This window comes from Salvelinus namaycush, chromosome 2 (genome assembly GCF_016432855.1).
Source record: "Salvelinus namaycush isolate Seneca chromosome 2, SaNama_1.0, whole genome shotgun sequence".
NCBI lineage: Eukaryota > Metazoa > Chordata > Actinopteri > Salmoniformes > Salmonidae > Salvelinus > Salvelinus namaycush.
In genome coordinates, this window is record NC_052308.1 from 22,104,334 (window position 1) to 22,124,804 (window position 20,471).

General features: G+C 42.8%; 1 protein-coding gene across 1 annotated transcript; it reads left to right on the top strand.

The window, feature by feature from the left end:
* The first annotated feature begins 17,573 nt into the window (after positions 1-17,573).
* Positions 17,574-19,736, top strand: LOC120024889 (leucine-rich repeat neuronal protein 1-like). The gene has a single exon (XM_038969239.1). The coding sequence runs from the start codon at positions 17,574-17,576 to the stop codon at positions 19,734-19,736; it is 2,163 nt and encodes a 720-aa protein (XP_038825167.1).
* The last annotated feature ends 735 nt before the right edge of the window (positions 19,737-20,471 follow it).

Sequence of the window (20,471 nt, forward strand, 5' to 3'; positions counted from 1 at the left end):
ATCGGACCAAAACGCAGCGTGTTGTGAAGACATGATGAATTTATTTAGACAAGAAGAACACGAAATACACTTGAGAAATTACAAAACAAAAAACGACGTAGACCGACCTGAACATGAGAACTTACATATAAACGAAGAACGCACGAACAGGAACAGACTAGACAAACGAAACAGTCCCGTGTGGTAACAAACACTGACACGGAAGACAATCACCCACAAACAAACGGTGTGAACAGCCTACCTTAATATGGTTCTCAATCAGAGGAAACGTCAAACACCTGCCCCTAATTGAGAACCATATCAGGCAACACATTGAACCCAACATAGAAACACATAACATAGACTACCCGACCAGCTCACGCCCTGGCCATACTAAACACATACAAAAACAACGGAAAACAGGTCAGGAACGTGACAGTACTATTGTTTGTACAGATGAACGTGGTACCTTCAGGCGTTTGGAAATTGCTCCCAAGTATGAACCAGACTTGTGGAGGTCTAAAAAATGTTTTCTGAGGTCCTGGCTGATTTCAATTGATTTTCCCATAATGTCAAGCAAAGAGGCACGGAGTTTGAAGGTAGGCCTTGAAATACATCCACAAGTACACCTCCAATTGACTCAAATTATGTCAATTAGCCTATCAGAAGCTTCTAAAGCCATGACTCCATCTTTTGGAATATTCCAAGCTGTTTAACACAGTCAACTTAGTGTATGTAAACTTCTGACCCACTGGAATTGTGATACAGTGAATGATAAGTGAAATAATCTGTCTGTGAACAATTGTTGGAAAAATGACTTGTGTCGTGCACAAAGTATATGTTCTAACCGACTTGCCAAAACTATAGTTTGTTCACAAGAAATGTGTGGAGTGGTTGAAAAACGAGTTTTAATGACTCCAACCTAAGTGTATGTAAACATCCGACTTCAACTGTAGGTCTTGGATTTCAGGAAGCTTGGTCCCAGTGATGTACTGGGCCTTACGCAATAACCTCTATAGCGCCTTACGGTCAGATGCCGAGCAGTTGCCATACCAGGCGGAGATGCAACTGGTCAGGATGCTCTCGATGGTGTAGCTATTGAACTTTTAGAGGATCTGGGGACCCATGCCTAATCTTTTCAGTCTCCTGTTGGGGAAAAGGTGTTGTCAAGCCCTCTTCACAACTGTCTTGGTGTGTTTGGACCATGATAGTTTGTTGGTAATGTGGACACCAAGGAACTTGAAACTGTAGACTCCCTCCACTTCACTCCCATCAATGTTAATGGGGTTCTGTTTGGCCCTCATTTTCCTCTGATCTCCTCCCTATAGGCTGTCTCAACATTGTCGGTGATCAGGCCTACCACTGTTGTGTCGTCAGTAAACTTAATGATGGTGTTGGAGTCGTGTTTGGCCATGCAGTCGAGGGTGAATAGGGAGTACAGGAGGGGACTAAGCACGCACACCTGAGGGGCCCCAATGTTGAGGATCAGCGTGGCAGATGTGTTGTTGCCTACCCTTACCACCTGGGGGCGGACCATCAGGAAGTCCTGATGGTCCGCTGTTGTAGAGGGAGGTGTTTAGTCCCAGGGTCCTTAGCTCAGTGATGAGCTTGGTGGGTACTATGGTGTTGAACGCTGAGCTGTAGTTAAAACCTCTCTAGGATCGTTTGGGACGCTAGCGTCCCACCTCGCCAACAGCCAGTGAAATTGCAGGGCGCCAAATTCAAACAACAGAAATCTCATATTAAAATTCCTCAAACATACAGGTATTATAAACCATTTTAAAGATAAACTTCTTGATAATCCAGCCACAGTGTCTGATTTCAAAAAGGCTTTACGGCGAAAGCACACCATGCGATTATGTTAGTTCAGCGCCTAGCCACAGAAAACCATACAGCCATTTTCCAAAGAAGGAGAGGTGTCACAAAAGTCAGAAATAGCATTAAAATTAATCACTAACCTTTGTTGATCTTCACCGGATGCACTCCCAGGACTCCATGTTAGACAATAAATATGTTTTGTTCGATAAAGTTAATCTTTATGTCCAAAAACCTCATTTGAAATTGGCGCTTTATGTTCAGAAATGCATTGTCTCAAACATAACATCCGGTGAAAATGCAGAGAGCCACATCAAATTACAGAAATACTCATCATAAACATTGATGAAAGATACAAGTGTTATACATACGATTAAAGATAAACTTCTTGTTATCTTTGTCCAAATACCTCCTTTTTGTTCGCCCGTTTAGTCCAGTAATCCAAATGCACAAAGCGCGAGCACAAAGTCCAGACAAAGTCAAAAAAGTTCCATTACAGTTCGTAGAAACATGTCAAACGATGTATATAATCAATCTTTAGGATGTTTTTATCATAAATCTTCAATAATATTACAACCGGACAATACCGTTGTCATTAGAAAGGAAAGGGAACGGAGCTCGTGGTCACGGCCCCGTGCGCGATAAACAACTACAGGCTTTCAGCTGAGCCACTTACTGTGAGTGGTCTTATTCTCTCCCCTTTCACAATAGAAGCCTGAAACAACTTTCTAAAGACTGTTGACCTCTAGTGGAAGCCTTTGGAAGTGCAATCTGACCCCATAGACACAGGATATTGGATAGGCAATCACTTTAAAAAAAACGACAATCCTCAGATTTCCCACTTCCTGGTTGGATTTTTCTCAGGTTTTTGCCTGCCATATGAGTTCTGTGATACTCACAGACATTATTTTAACCGTTTTGGAAACTTTAGAGTGTTTTCTATCCAAATCTACTAATCATATGCATATTCTAGCTTCTGGGCCTGAGAAACAGGCAGTTTACTCTGGGCACGCTTTTCATCCAAACTTCCCAATGCTGCCCCTATCCCAATGAAGTTTTAATGAACAGTATTCTCACATAATTGTTCCTTTTGTACAGGTGGGAAAGGGCAGTGTGGAGTGCGATTGAGATTGCGTCACGTGTGGATCTGTTGGGGCGGCATGCGAGTTGAATTGGGTCTAGAGCTTCCGGCATGATGGTATTGATGTGAGATATGACCAACCTTCAAAGCACTTCATGGCTACCGACGTGAGTGCTAGGGGGTGGTAATCATTTAGGCAGGTTACCTTCGCTTTCTTGGGCACAGGGACTATGGTGGCCTGTTTGAAGCATGTAGGTATTAAAGACTCAGTCAGGGAGAGGTTGAAAATGTCAGTGAAGACACTTGCCAGTTGGTTTTTGCATGCTTTGTGAATGTTGACCTGTTTAAAGGTCTTGCTCACATCGGCTACGGAGAGCGTGATCACACAGTCGCCCGGAACAGCTAGTGCTCTCATGCGTGCTTCAGTGTTGTTTGCCTCAAAGCAAGCATAAAAGGCATTTAGCTCGTCTCATAGGCTCGTTTCACTGGGCAGCTCGTGGCTGGGTTTCCCTTTGTAGTCCGTAATAGTTTTCAAGCCCTGCCACAGTCCTATATTGACACTTTGCCTTTTTGATGGTTTATCTGAGGGCATAGAAGGATTTATTTTAAGCATCCGGATTAGTGTCTCGCTCCTTGAAAGCGGCAGCTCTAGCCTTTAGATCAGTGCGAATGTTGCCTGTAATCCATGGCTTCTGGTTCGGATTTGTACGCACGGTTACTGTGGGGACAACGTCATCAATGCACTTATTGATGAAGCCGGTGACTGAGATGGTATATTCCTCAATGCAGTTGGATGAATCCCAGAACATATTCCAGTCTGTGCTCGCAAAACAGTCCTATAGCGTAGCATCGCGTCACCTGAACACTTCCGTTTTGAGAGAGTCACTGGTACTTTGTGCTTTAGTTTTTTCTTGTAAGCAGGAATCAGGAGAATATAATTATGGTCAGATTTGCCAAATGGAGGGCGAGGGAGAACTTTGTATGCATCTCTGTGTGTGGAGTAAAGGTGGTCTGGAGTTTTTTCCCCTCTGGTTGCACATGTGACATTCTGGTAGAAATTAGGTAAAATGGATTTAAGTTTGCCTGCATTAACATCCCTGGCCACTAGGAACACCGCTTCTGGATGAGCATTTTCTTGTTTGCTTATGGCCTTATACAGCTTGTTGAGTGCGGTCTTAGTGCCATCATCGGTTTATGGTGGTAAATAGACAGATACGAATAATATGGAAGAGAACTCTCTTGGTAGATAGTGTGGTCGACAGCACATTAAGAGGTATTCTACTTGAGGCGAGCAATGCCTCGAGACTTCTTTAATATTAGACATTGCGCACCAGCAGTTATTGACAAATAGACAAACACCCCCGCCCATCGCCTTACCAGATGTAGCTGCTCTGTCCTACCGATGCACGGAGATGCCAGCCAGCTCTATATTATCTGTGTCGTCAATTAGTTACCTCACGGTGAAACATAAGATATTACAGTTTTTAAATGTCCCGTTGGTAGGATAGTCTTAATCGTAGATCATCCAGTTTTTTTCCCCAATGATTGCATGTTGGCCAGTAATATGGAGGGTAGTGGTGGTTTACCTACTCACCTGCAAATTCTTACAAGGCACCCGCCATCCTCCGCCTTTTTTTCTGTCTTTTCTTCACGCGGAGGACGGGGATTTGGGCCTTGTCTAGACAAAGCAGTATATCCTTCGCGTCAGACTCATTAAAGAAAACATCTCTGTCCAGTTCGAGGTGAGTAATCACTGTTCTGATGTCGAGAAGCTCTTTTCGGTCATAAGAGACGGTAGCAGCAACATTATGTGCAAAATGAGTTACAAACAATGCGAAAAAAACAAACAAAATAGCACAGTTGGTTAGGAGCCTGTAAAACGGCAGCCATCCCTTCCGGCGCCATTATTAGATGAGAGGATAGTCTAACCTTCTTTTCTATTGGCCAGTGCATTAAAGCTGTTATGTCTAAACTGTCCTAATCTTCCTTTATTACGAGCAAGGATGGGACGTTAAATGGAGTTGAAAGAACAGAACAGTCGCATATCTGCAATTTGCACTACCTCTGCATTAGCTAGCAGATTAAAAGGACAAGTTGCTCTCAATATTCTGCGGAGGCTCTGCCTTATGTCTGCTGAACATTCTCACTCTTATCTCAGAGTGAAATATGAACAGACTTCAATCAACCAGTGGAGGAGAGCGGCCGGTGTGAGGCTCGACAGTGGTAAGAAAAGTGCTGCATTATGGAGGAGACTTCAGAGACATGCAGAGGAGAACAGACCTTTAGACAAGTCTGGGTAGTGCAGGGATGTGCTCTGTTGCAGGAAAGACAAGTGAAGACATGTTGCTGAATGTTGAGGAGGTCATGTTCCAAGAGTGAAAGGTCACACTATACTGCAGCAAGACAATGTTTGACATGTCTGAGAGGAGGAGTGTCTGAGCTCCTTCACCCTGGATCTGTAGTTACTAATCAGTATAACAGCAAGATGAGGCTGAGTGAATGTCTCCATCTGGTCCTGCTTCCTCAGAGAAGTGTCAGTAGGCCCATACATGGCTGACGGGCAGTGGTCCTGACAGGCTGACCTCCCTGCTGCCTCACAGATAAATGCCATGTCACTCTGGCCAGGCATCATACTCACACTCTGATCAGACTCTCTCACTGGCCCTCTCACTTCTACACATTATCCTGGAAATGAGCAACAATCAGTCACATTAATCTCACTCTGTCTTATCACTGTCCATCATCGGACATGTGTTGTTTAGTCTAAGATTTATTTGTTTTAGTTTTTACAGCTATCTACAGAGCTTAATTTAATCACACTGTTGCAGGATAACTTGCAGGACATTTTAAACTTTTAGCGTATTTGAGGTTTTAAAAGGCTTCTGAAGTTTATAATTTCCACTTTGAAATTTAAGACTTGATTTTCCCTTGTGAAAAATGTATCAACCCCTTCAAAACTGTCCATTAATTTTAATTCACATGATCATTTCCATTTCCTGTTGCTGCAGGATGATTATCCTGCTGTAGCAAACTGGCTCAAATTAAGATCCTACATCTGTATATCAATGCACTCTTAAAAAGTATTAGTTACTATTAAGTATTCCTTACATAGTCCATATTCTGAGCTGTTTCAGTTTCCCCCTCACTCCCCCTTACATTTCCCATAAAACAACCCAGTCATTCAATTGCAGCTGGCAGCTGTGAGAGCGATAGAGATTTTGGTCATTCCAGAGGCTGTTCCTTTGTGAGATCAAGCGGTATTAGAAACTGAGACACAGAGCACAAATGTGTTTGTTGTTTCTGCTCCCCAAGCTCTCCTTTGAAGCTGGTTATGTGATGTGGACTTTGGTATTCACAGAGACTCATCCTCTGGGCAGTTGACAAGGCCTGATAAACCACACTGTTTAATGCACAAGTTAATGGGAGGAATCAATAACAGGCATCGATACAGAGAATACAAATCACCGGAATTAAAGCAGGGCGCGCTCGCCCAATAGTCTATCATTACTGGAGCATTACTGTCCACATATCCCAGCGTGATATGCCTAGAGAGAGTGACAGGGTCCACATATCCCAGCGTGATATGCCTAGAGAGAGTGAGAGGGTCCACATATCCCAGTGTGATATGCCTAGAGAGAGTGACAGGGTCCACATATCCCAGCGTGATATGCCTAGAGAGAGTGAGAGGGTCCACATATCCCAGCGTGATATGCCTAGAGAGAGTGAGAGGGTCCACATATCCCAGCGTGATATGCCTAGAGAGAGTGAGAGGGTCCACATATCCCAGCGTGATATGCCTAGAGAGAGTGAGAGGGTCCACATATCCCAGCGTGATATTCCTAGAGAGAGGGAGAGGGTCCACATATCCCAGCGTGATATGCCTAGAGAGGGGTAGCGGTGCAAGATGCAGGCTTCTTCTTGACATTCTTCTACCTATTTGATGAATTCATCTGTGCCCATCCAGCTCCAGACAGCCTGTGTTTTCACTGCAGCCTCGCTCTGACAGGGCCAGAGCTTGCCATCTGTCTTCATCTCTCTCTGTGGACAGGGACGGACGAATGGACGTGGGCATGGGAGGAGAAGTGAAAATAAAACCTTTTCTCACCACCTGCCTCTGCCCCGCTTTGAAACCATGGCTCTTGCACATTCTGCAATATCTACCTCCTGGTGTAGCCTACAACTTAAACTGTTTTGTTTCTCCTTCCAGAAAGGAGGAATACTCAGAGTAATTTTGTTAAATGCTTGGTATCAGTCCTTAATGTATCATGTTTAACCCGTCAATCAGTCCACAAATGCATATGTCTTTTTATGCCTAGATAGATGATAGATAAGGTTCAGGATTAAAGCTTTAAACCTGCAATGATTTTAGTTTCAACCTGACATGTTCACTTTCAACCGTAGTAAATCACTTGCCAGTCATAAACCTTAGATATCAAGAGTGTGCATGTCTCGTCTGTATAATGTGGTGGAGTGCATTGGGATTATGGTGCTTTAAAGTGAAGAACACTTAAAGATACAATCCAGGATCTTCAAAGCTTACAAATTTGTAATTAAACATATCATACTAATTACACAAAACCTCTGGAGCGTCACTGGAGCACCTCTGGAGAACAGGCCACTTTACATCAAGGCTTTATCATGAAATCAAGTAAAGTGACTTTCTTGAAAATACATTTGACAATTTTGACATTTACAGAGCACGGTAAGGATTGTTTGACAGAAACGTCACAACATTTAGGCCTACTGTATACAACATGACATGGATCGCTTGGAGTGTAAAGGGGCCAATTTTGTTCTTATAAAGAAGAGAAGAGAGCAGAAGATTGATGTAGGATGGAGATGGATGGATGTAAAGAGAGCAGGAGATGGATGGACGATAGAGGTAAAGGAGCAATTATTCATGCAGGCAAGAAAAGCAACAAATGAATGGGTTGCATTTTAAACAGCTCTAATTAGAGGAACTTAACAACAACAAAACCAAGAGGTACATTGTCTCCCAACAGAAGCACCATTTCAGACGTCAAGGATGGAAGAGGTGTGTGTGGGGGGGGGGGGGGGTGCAGGCAGAAGACTTTCTCACAAGAAAAATGAAGAAAAAGAACCCTCCCTCCTTGGCGTTCTCCCACTGTGCAGACCTAGCGCCTGCCTTTGTTCGCGACATAACAATCCTCGAACAGATGGTGCTCTGCTTGAGCGAGAATGACCAGCACCATCCAGCAGCCAATCGGAAGCAGCTGACTCGTTTGGACAGCGCCAGGTGCTGTTCTCGTATTTTCCTTGGAGGAGGACTAGGTTACGGTCGAAGAGTAGAATATCCGCAGACAACTAGTCAGTGAGGTTGCAGGTGGCGTTTCGAAGCGTTTGGATGTCTCTGCAATCTACACCATGCTCTCCTCAAGGTTAGCCTACATGGGAACCGTGCCTGAATGAATATATAAACGACAAACCGCTATAAATAGGCTACCCGTTGCTGATGGAATGGAATAGATTAAGAAATGTTTTACACGATAATATTGAAGGAATCCGATTAGGCTATCTATGTATTTATTTGATTTATTTGTTGGGTATGTAGGTTATTGACGCATAGAGGTGAAGGCTATTTGCACAAACCTTAAACTACTGATGTCCAAATATACGGGATGCAACTGAGAAGAGAGGGGCTTGCATTTCAATGAGGTGAGCCCTATACTTCACATGATTTATTTTGCATGAACAAAGTCAAGATTAGACTAATGCATGAACAAAGTCAGAATATATTAAACTGAAGATGTTTCTTCTGTACCTGCTATATCCTGTTTCGAGGTATTGTGCAGTAGTATGAGAACAGGTGGATGTGAATGTTATGGAATCAGGAACTCTGTTGCCGGACACTTACCTCCACAATAAGGTTGTGGCCAGGGGGTCATAGCTATTATGCTATCAATTTTTCTGGAAATTTAAAATTTTCCCTAACAAAATGGTATTTGTTTGCCAACAACCTACCGTTACTGCATCTCTGCAAGGGCACAGGACTTTCTGTGCATGGGTTGGAGAGACTCACGGGCAATATTATACGAAGGAATAACTAATAGGCAATCGGTTTCTATAATAATGTTATGTTATAGGCTATCTATATAATTAATCAGGAGTAGCCCTACGACTACTCTGCATCTGCATCATCTTCTATATCTGCATTTGTATTATTGTGATTTGGCTATATCCCGATCAGAAATATTACATTTTCAATCTCAATGCGTCAAATAACACGCTCGGAAACAAACTTTGATCCTCCTGCGGCACCGCTCACCGCTGCAACGTTGCAAAAATGTGATTTGCATATACATTATCGGCAGAATAAATCGAACAAGAGACAGGTCTTCAAGTAAAGGGGGGCAGGGAGTGAGGTAGCCTATTGTCATTTTAAGAAACGCCTCTGCTGTTTTGCAGCTGTTGCGCCTGTGTAATAGCTGAGGTTAAGTCAAACTGTTGTCTCACAAGCTTCTTATTCACCCTTTGTATGTTCAACAGTGTTAACAACACTAAGGCTAGTCTATGGTAGTGAAACAGTATCTTTGGCACTGTTTAAACCCTCTTGTTGTGTTCGTTTCATGTTTAATTCATTCTGTGTTCCCGGTCCAAAATGACCGCTCCATTATAGCTGATTATAAATCCATAATAATACATATATTATCACCTAATGTTGTGTTAGATCTTTTTACCAACTTAAGTTCTTGTGAACATTACAAGTTTTGAACTTCTATTTGCTATTTATGGCCTGTAGGCCTCATTGACCTGAGCTCATAGAACTTGTTTTTTAGTTATAAAAAGCATAATACATGGATTATTTTTACTATAACAAATACTCAGATGAAACATATTGTGCTATTTATAACAGACTACTTTGTGTCAAAGTTTACAAAGACTCTCTCCTCCTAACCAGTGTCATGATCAAATATATTACAGTATGTATCAAGAGTCTCACATACAGTATATCGTTTGGTCACTGTGCTGCCACAGAATGAACTGTGAGCAAGGCCTCAAAAAAGCTTTATAAACCAGAGTTGCAAGAAGTTCTATATATTATTGAAACAATGTTGCCATTGTTTGTGAGAATCCCAACAGGTGTGGTTCCCGTGGGGAAAATATTCTATTGGGGAAATGTTCCCGTGGGGGTTGCCATGGAAGCCAAGAAGGGGAGTGAGGGGTGTGGGGGTGTGGGGGTCTGCATGTGGGGGTCTGGGAGAGGGAGTGTGAATGGGCATGTGCTTGAACTCAATTTTATACACTAATTGTAGTCTCACCCAATCATTTCTAATGACCGGTCATTTTTGACCAGGAACAAGTTAAATAAAACACCCAAAATGTAATGAAAATCATCTAAATGTATGTTCTGTGTTCAGATGCCCTGTGTGGACAAAGTCATGGAACTTTATGACAATCAGATTAAATGAACTACATTTTTCAGAGAGAAAACTTGTAAATCGGTCCAATTCGATCGGAACACAGCAGGAGGGTTAAGGAGTTCAGTTGTGTTATCAGTCAGTCTGTTAAAGTTGTAATTCGTTAGTATCACTTAGATACAGAGTTCCATTGTTTTATACCCTGTCATTAATTGGTTGCTATGTTATCAAGTTGCCTGTGCTAGAAGTACCAAATCATCACTTTGCCCACTGAGCCTCAGTCAGTGTTGGCAGTTTGACATAGACACTGAAAAATAAAGTGTTGAGTATGACCTTTTCTTACAGCAGGTCAAATAAATAGATGTGATGCTAAAGACAACACTGGACCTTGTTTGGAGCCCTATGTGATATGTTGGGTTACAATCTCATGTCAGATGGATCTTGAGAAACAGACAGTGAACAGCAGGGACATCCATTTATCAAAACTCAAAGAACAAAGTATCAGGAGGGGAAGAGGAGTGGCAAGGTGCCTGAAGAAGGTTTTGGCTTTTTTTTCTTTCGGTAAACCCTGTGGGCATAACTCCCCCTCCAACAAGCACACACACACACACACACACACACACACACACACACACACACACACACACACACACACACACACACACACACACACACACACACACACACACACACACACACACACACACACACACACACACACACACACACACACACACACACACACACACACACACTCCTTCAACTCATAGCGGTGAGAACAGTCTGTGACAAAGGCCTGATAATAGGGTGCGTGTGTCTGTCCACCAGGCAGGGTTATTGAGAATACTTGAGAATACTACAATGTCCTCCACCATGGAGAAGAGAGTTCCCTTGGGGCTGGGGAGAGGGGGGCTGGGGATGGAAGGGGAGGGGAGCGGGGAGTGGAGGGTGTTGCAGCTCATGCTTCTCCCATTATTCTTGTAAAAAGGGTCAACACATTAGGATCTCAGAGGTAAGGCATGGTGCATGCTAGGCAGCTGTTAAACTAATTCTGTTCTCATAATCTGCTGAAGGAATCATTCTGTGCAGAGTGTAACTTTTACAGTGGGTTTATGGGCCCAAACCCCTCAGGCTTAGTAGTTGGACATTGCTGTTGTATTTTCTCAGTGCGGAGGGCACAGGCTACAAATACAAGCATACATTTCAGGTAACACTTCCCTTTACAGTGTTCTTATTACTGGAAAGACTCAACACTCCTGTCTCACAGATAGTTTTTTACCTCTGCAGAGATCTAAAATGAGGAGTTATCAGTCCTTGGTTTGATGTAGGTGAATTTATCATATTCTAATCTAGACTACAATCAATATGCAGTTTTTCATGTTAATGCTATGGACATGAAGCAGCTGAACCCTTTTATGCAGGACATAACTTCAGTCTTCAGCCAGCCAGCTGTCTGTGCTTGTATTACTGTATACTGTATTCTGAAACAACACACGTTTTCCCCCTTAACCCTCCTGTATGTAGTAACCTATTACACCTCTACCACACTTTTAGGGGAATATAGTTATTTTAATCCTTTCTGGGTTTTTTTATCTTCTCTGTGGTAGTTACCAATTATCTTTGCCAATCCCAGCCCACCAGACTGTTTGCCTCTTAAAGAGGTGTACATGTTCATGGGCTTTTAGAAATCAGCATGACAGATTCAGCCTTTTTTTTTTATCTTGGACTTTATATTTGCACTTCTCAAACGAACCAAAAGAGTGTGTGGAAAATCTACTTTCTAATTTTATATTGCTCATTGTCACTTAATCATAAAGTCACCATAGGAAGTTTTTCTTTGAGTGTGAGTGTCCATTTAGAAGAGCGATTTGTGATGGTGGAGAATTGACTTATTAGATTGATTTGGTTTTCCCTAAGGGAAGCCTTATCTTGTTTATGTTTATTATGTCAGAATTATGTGATCGGATTGTATGTCTTCTATTGCTCACATCTCTGGAAGGATTACGCCCTGTGTACATAGGATTGGAAAAGTAAACACCCTTCTCCTGGGAAAAAAAAGGATTTCACTCCTCAGCACATATCAAAGACCTGGTGTCTGACAGCCAGGGTACAAATCAAATCATTAACCATCAGCATTCAAAAATAATCCTGTAACTCAAATCTTTATCAATTGTCAGTTTGTATTCATGTATTCTTTGCATAATTCTATTTGATCTGACATCTAGAGGTACTGTAGTGAAGTGAACTATTAGATGTTGCAGGACATTCTCTTCTGTTGGATTATGCAGGTTTTATTGTAATGTATGACTATATAACAAGAGTATAGCTAACAATTTATTCCAAAAAACTCTGTGTTGTTAGTATAGTATATGTAGTCTGAGTGTCTGTGTACCAGATATTTATTGTGCTCTTGTCCTCTTAGGGTTTGGTTGAAATACTGTGTATGAATGGATCTTTTTTTTTCTTTACATAACTGTGTTTAGTTTAGCTGAATGTGAATAGACTCACACAATACTGCATGATTAAGGTAAATCTGCAGTGACTTCAACCTCCCTTCTATTAGACCTATAGTAAACTGAGTACAGTCCTTATGGCAACCAAAGAGAGCACAATTATTGTCATTACCATCTATTCAAATTGATTACATCGAATGAAAGCCAACATGGAAACTATTAAATGAAATAGAAAATCATTCTGTAACATTGACCGCAATAACTTTTTTATTGGTGTTGAAAACACATTTTGTTCGAGACTGTTTTGCAAAAGAAATGTGTCCCTCCATGGGACCCATAAGTGGTGGAAGTGGACTTTGTGTTCTTGACAAAGTACAGACAATTTTCTGGATAGAAAATGGAAGGTGTCTCACTCAGAATTAATAAATTTCATGGTTTTTACATGCCATTTTTGTTGTCACAGCAGGCAAGCTATGACTACTGTACATACCAGGAACCATAGATCCCCAAGAATCATGTACACCAGGGAGTTTTGCAGTTATATGTCCTGTGCTAAAGTAGCATTGAACCCATATGAATTCATACACATACTCCATCTCAATAGTACTACAGACACCTGTGATCTTCAAATCACTTATCCATAGGATCACATAGTTTACTGTGACTACTGTAAGGTTAAGTAGGTTAAGTACCCAATTGGAAGATACAAAGGCTGTCCTGATTCAAGCTAAAGACCTTTGTTTCTGTCACACCCTGACCAGAGTATGCTTTGTATGTTTTATGTTTTGGTTGGTCAAGGTGTGATCTGTGTGGGCATTCTATGTTGTTTGTCTGGTTTGTCTATTTCTGTGTTTGGCCTGATATGGTTCTCAATCAGAGACAGGTGTTTTGCGTTGTCTCTGATTGGGAACCATATTTAGGTAGCCTGTTTGGTATTGTGGGTTGTGGGTTATTGTCTATGTCTATACGTTGGTTGCTTGTGTCTGCACTTTTGTTATATAGCGTCACGTTCGTTTTGTTGTTTTGTAAGTTTGTTTAGTTGTTTTTGTCTTCGTTAATTAAATTAAGTATGTATTCATCAAACCACGCTGCGCTTTGGTCCGATCCTTACTCCTCCTCAGACGAGGAGGATTACGACGTTCGTGACAGTTTCTTTCCATGTTGTGTTGTTTTGTTCCCCCTGATGTGTGGATATGGAGGTCAGGTTTCAAGGCTGGTTTCCTCCGCATCCTTGGTTTTCTCTGGCTCTGAGCCCTCTGTGGGCTCAATGCTGTGTCAGGGTAGTCTCAACGCAGCTTTACAGCTGTTTATTAATACAGCATCTGCAAAGTTCACAAGCTCTCTTCAACTGTATTGTCATGGTTCCAGACACTAATGATACTCCCACCCCACTTAGACTTTCATATACATTTGTTAAATGTCACCCCCCCCTTGTAAAACTGAAATGTTTCAAATATAACTATTTTGATACTTGTGATAAATGTCACTGTTATCTCTGTCCGACATTTCAAAATGGAAACACCAACATTGGTTTTGTTTACACTGGTTTGGACTGTTGTCAAGGGAACCTATGAGAGCATAAAATAAACCAAAAAATTGGTGGTTGAGTCTATATTGGTGTAACGCTCGTCGTTAGGAGAAAGAGAGGAGGACCAAACTGCAGCGTGGTGAGTATTCATATTCCTTTTAATGAAAACCGAAATACTAACAAAACAACAAAACTAACGATAAACGAGAATACACGAAACGAAACAGTCCTGTCTGGTGAACATACACAAAGACAGAAAATAAACACCCACGAAACACAGGTGGAAAAAGGCTACCTAAGTATGATTTTCAATCAGAGACAACTAACGACACCTGCCTCTGATTGAGAATCATACCAGGCCAAACGCAAAAACCAACATAGAAAAACGAACATAGATAGACCAACTCACGCCCTGACCATACAAAAACAACGAAATAACAAAAGAACTAAGGTCAGAACGTGACAATTGGATTTAAGTTATGCTGTCTCAAAAGTCCCCATTAATCTATGGGTTTAATCTTTGGCTTAGACCTTCATTTGAAGCTTAATGATAATATTTAAACTAAAGCCTTTGTTTGGAATACAAAGTCTTAGATGAAATGATGCCCTCGTAAATGTAATCTCTCACACTGAAATGGTCCCATCTCTAATGTGGTTTGGAGTCATGGACAGAATCTCAGATTAAATGGAGGCATGTGAGAGAATGCATAATTAACTACTGTAAAAGTAAACATAGATGTCAAATTTAAAACAATGGTATCACTGGGAATCCTTTATCCAAAGTTTGTTAAACATTTTAGGGTCCAGTGAACATATTTTTAATCCTCTAAAACAGGGTTCCCCAACTGGCGGCCCACTCGTGGTTTTATTTATATTTTATATGCTGAAGTTGTCCAGCATTTATGAAGTTGTTTATTTTTATTTTCATTGTTGATATGAAATACTGCAAAAACACCAGGAAATCAGCTCCAAGTTATTTTAATTTTTGGAAATCTGTTCCACACATAATAGATAGACACATGGGATTGTATACAAATGTAAGCAAGGTTTTAAATTATTATGTTTTAGTAAAATATTATATCTGAACCTAGTTGATGATCCTTGCCCTAAAACCTCAGGATTTAGCAACTTGATTTATTTTACTGCAATTTCCTTTTGGAAGTAAGGCATCCTTTGCTGTATTTTTGATGCACTGTGGACTACATCTAAGCCTATTTAAGCCTATCAGTAATGGCTGTTTATAAACAGTGAATAAACATGAGGTTATAGCCATTTGTAGTTAAAGAACACAGTTATCTGTATCTCTCCTGAGGGTTACATTTCCTCAGACTGATTTCTGACTCCGCTAATCCTGATGGGTCAAGTCAATCTTAACCACTCACTCTGCCTTAGCTTAAGAAACATGTCTGTATTACAGGTATTTCACCCCTTATTTCACTCTGTCCCAGGAGAACAATCCCCTGTGCAGGAGGAGCTTGAACTTGTTTCATGTTACCCTTGCTCTGTTGCCAGGCAGTTTTGCACTCAGATGAATACACAGCTCTCTTCTTTCAAAGCCTCTTAGCAATATCTTCTTAAGTGAGTGTTGATCACAGATGTTGTTTGGTTGTAAGGCCTATGGAACTGCAGTACTAATGTATGTCTCTTCCATGGAAAGGGATACGCCCTCAGTAAATTCACCTAATTAGGTTAGGGGATTTCTTAAGTGTTGCTCAGATTATAATGCCATACAGGACTCCGCCACGGTAGAGACAGCTAGCCTGGATATGGTGGCAGACCTTTCTGATTCCCACCTCTTCATTATATACGTTTACTACATATACAGGAAAGGTTGGTACTCAGAGTAAAGCACTAATGTAAACCCACTTCTCATTTCAAATGGTCCTAATGCTTCAGTAGTTTCAGGGAGGAATCAGTACTTATTGATTTCCACATGCCACTTTCAGAACTCAATTACAGAGCTTTGTAGTTGCTCAAGTGTGCATATGTGCCAGCCTCTCCCCTGGAAAATCCCTAACATACCTTAAGGGAACTATTTTACGGGAGCCATATGGTTAGTGAAAAAAGTCCCATTGCAAATGTACGGTCCCTTACCGGACGTCCGGCGACGTTTCTAAAAATCTTAAGTGACGGTAGCAAAAGCTTAGAAACCAACTCAATAGTCAGTGAAATCCTTATTCTGAAGAACATTAGCACAATAAAAGTAGATTTTAGGTTTAAAGGTATTGTGGCCCATTTGTTAGAGTCAGAACTGTAGTGCTATATGGGATGGCAGATGCCTGGTGCTCCTGTTATGAGCTGCTCTTCTCCAGACTAGACCGTTGGGCCAGATTCTGGCTTCACAAGTCCTTCTCCTAAAATCTCTGTCCTTGGATAAAAATCATTCTGGATTATTACAATTTATTTGAATAAGTGACTGTTGAGGCCGAAGAGGTATGCTCTACAAAATGCTGTACTTGCAATGCACACTGAAGGCTTCTCTCAGAAACACCCTAAATATGTTCAAAGAAATCCATCATATTTCTGTACCAAAAATAGGACACAGTGGACCCTTCATTAATAATCTAGGAACTTTTTATTTTTTTATACTTACGTATCTCAGAGTATTTAATGATGAGTGAAGAAGCTAATGATCTATTCCTGATGGGCCTATTGGATAGATGAAAGCACTCAATGGAATTTGATCTTTGTCCAAGTATACAAGTCCTGATGGGTGTTTTTTGTATTATTGTGCATGCATTAAAAGGAGCTGATTTCACATTTTTCCTCATAACTGATGATGCTGCATAATTCATATTAACAATCTCTCAGATGAAGATGTAAACAGAAGGTTTGCTCTCAACATCATCAGGAGCTGTGTTACAATCATGTTTTATTTAACATGACTGACATGTAACTTTCGGTAGTATTATGTGACTGGACGTATGATATAGTGTACCCTTACATATACCCCTGACAATAGTTTTCATCAACTCCCTTGGTCTCATACATATCATTTTGTTATGCTATTTGTGCTCCTTTGTGTCCTTGTGTTAAACTAAACTATAGTGACTCAGTCTTTTTTTGCATTTTTTTTGTCTTTGTTTTACAGACTCACCTTGCAGTCCTGAGGTATTGATGAAAGAAAAACTCTGAACAGTGGGAGACTCACTGTAACACTGGAACTGTTTCATTGGAACCCCCTGTGCATATTTTTCTGTCTGGATCATTTCAGAGGGATACAACTACAAGTCAACACCCCCTCTGGTTAATGACAATCACACAACTCCCTCCAAGTTCATTTACCCCTTCTGGTGTCCAACCCTGTGGGTTTAGACAGGTGAACGCAGACAGACAGCATGGCTAGAGGGAGGTTTATCTACTGTCTACTAGGCCAGTTGTTCACTGGCCTGATTCTGTCGTCCGTTGGACTATCCTCCATCCAGAGAGATAATGATTGTCCCCAGCAGTGTGTGTGCGAGATCCGACCCTGGTTCACCCCTCAGTCCACCTACAGAGAAGCCACGACGGTGGACTGCAACGATCTCCGTCTCACACGCATCCCAGGCAACCTCTCCAGTGACACGCAGGTGCTCCTCCTGCAGAGCAACTACATCGCCAGGACCAGTGAGGAACTGGAGCAGCTATACAACCTGACAGAGTTGGACCTGTCTCAGAACAACTTCAGCAGCATCCGTGACGTGGGCCTCAGCAACATGTCCCAGCTCACCACCCTGCACCTGGAGGAGAACCAGATCATTGAGATGCCTGACTACTGCCTGCAGGACCTCAGCAACCTGCAAGAGCTCTACATCAACCATAACCAGATCAACATTATCTCCCCCAATGCCCTCTCTGGCCTGCACAACCTGCTCAGGCTCCATCTAAACTCTAACAGGCTCAAGGCCATCGACAGCCGCTGGTTTGAGTCCACGCCCAATCTGGAGATCCTCATGATCGGGGAAAACCCTATAGTTGGCATTCTGGAGTTTAACTTCAAGCCTCTTGTAAACCTGAGAAGTTTGGTTCTGGCTGGAATGGATTTAACAGACATTCCTGGAAATGCCTTTGTGGGACTAGATAACCTAGAGAGTCTCTCCTTCTACGACAATAAGCTAGTCAGAGTTCCTCAAAACGCTCTTCAGAAACTACCTAACCTCAAGTTCTTGGACTTGAACAAAAACCCTGTGCACAAAATTCAAGAGGGGGACTTGAAGAACATGCTGAGGCTGAAAGAGCTGGGCATTAACAACATGGGGGAGCTGGCCTGCATTGACCGCTTTGCCCTCGATAACCTCCCTGAGCTCACCAAGCTGGAAGCCACTAACAACCCCAAGTTCTCCTACGTGAACCGCCAGGCCTTCCGTGACCTCCCCGCCTTGGAGAGTCTCATGTTGAACAACAATGCCCTTAACGCCCTCTACCAGTCCACTGTGGACTTCCTGCCCAACCTGCGTGAGATCAGTATCCACAGCAACCCCATGCGATGCGACTGCGTCATCCAGTGGATGAGCTCCAACAAGACCAGCATCCGCTTCATGGAGCCCCTCTCCATGCTCTGTGCCATGCCAGCCGAGGTCAGAGGGCAGCATGTGAGGGAGGTGCTCCAGCAGGACTCAGCGGAGCAGTGCCTGCCGATGATCTCCCACGACACATTTCCCAACCACCTGAACCTGGACATCGGCATGACTGTGGATCTGGACTGCCGAGCCATGTCCCAGCCCGAACCGGAGATCTACTGGGTCACGCCCATGGGGAACAAGGTGATGATGGACACCATGTCTGAGAAGTACAGCCTCAGTAGCGAAGGAACGCTGCGCATCTCTCACATCCAGGTAGAGGACTCTGGCAGGTACACCTGTGTGGCACAAAATGTTGAGGGGGCAGACACTCGGGTGACTGCTGTTAGGGTGAATGGTACTCTCTTAGACAGCACCCAGCTGATGAAGATCTATGTGAAGCAGACTGAGTCCCACTCTATCCTTGTCTCCTGGAAGGTCAACTCCAATGTCATGACCTCCAACCTCAAGTGGTCATCTGCCACCATGAAGATAGACAATCCCCACATCACCTACACAGCCAGGGTCCCGGTGGATGTCCATGAGTATAACCTCACACACCTACAGCCTGCCACCGAGTATGAGGTGTGTCTCACCGTCTCCAACATCCACCAGCAGACGCAGAAGTCCTGTGTCAACGTCACAACGAAGCACGCAGCCTTTGCTGTGGAGATATCCGACCAAGGCACTAACACTGCTTTCGCAGCTGTCATGGGAACCATATTCGGCATCATCAGCCTGGCCTCTATGGCTGTGTACATTGCCAAGTGGTGGAAGAGGAAAAACTACAATCACTCCCTGAAAAAGTACATGCAGAAAACATCCTCCATCCCACTCAATGAGCTCTACCCTCCCCTCATCAACCTGTGGGAGGTAGACAGTGAGAAGGACAAAGAGGTGTCCTCCTCCTCAGAGACCAAACCCAGCCAAGTGGACACTACACAGAGCTACTATATGTGGTGATAGCTACTGGGTCGTTCCACCAATTCGGTGCCTTTGAGAGAAGTGTAACTTGGTAAAAAAAACAACGTTTGATTTCACCTAATATTATAATTCTGTCATAAAGAGCACATGTTGAACTTCATTAAAAACACATTTTCTCATCTCAAAAGGTTAAATAAAAAATTACTATGGTAAGTGTCTATTAAGTGCCAAATTAAGTAACAGGGTTGACGGTAACAGGGTTGACAATTTCATCTAATATCAGCCATAAATCCCCTTGTGACAGGGTGTTGTGTACAACAAGCGTTTTGTGTACAACAGGGAATGCAAGCTTCACAACAAAATTGAAGTTGTGTAACGGCTGTTCTCCTCCTCTTCATCCGAAGAGGAGGAGTAGACTGTAGGGCAGCTCATGACTGGAAGGCAGCTCATGACTGGAAGGCAGCTCATGACTGGAAGGCAGCTCATGACTGGAAGGCAGCTCATGACTGGAAGGCAGCTCATGACTGGAAGGCAGCTCATGACTGGAGGGCAGCTCATGACTGGAGGGCAGCTCATGACTGGAGGGCAGCTCATGACTGGAGGGCAGCTCATGACTGGAAGGCAGCTCATGACTGGAGGGCAGCTCATGACTGGAGGGCAGCTCATGACTGGAGGGCAGCTCATGACTGGAGGGCAGCTCATGACTGTCTAGCGACTCTGGCGGATCCTGGCTGGCGGGCTCTGGCGGATCCTGGCTGGCGGGTTCTGGCGGAT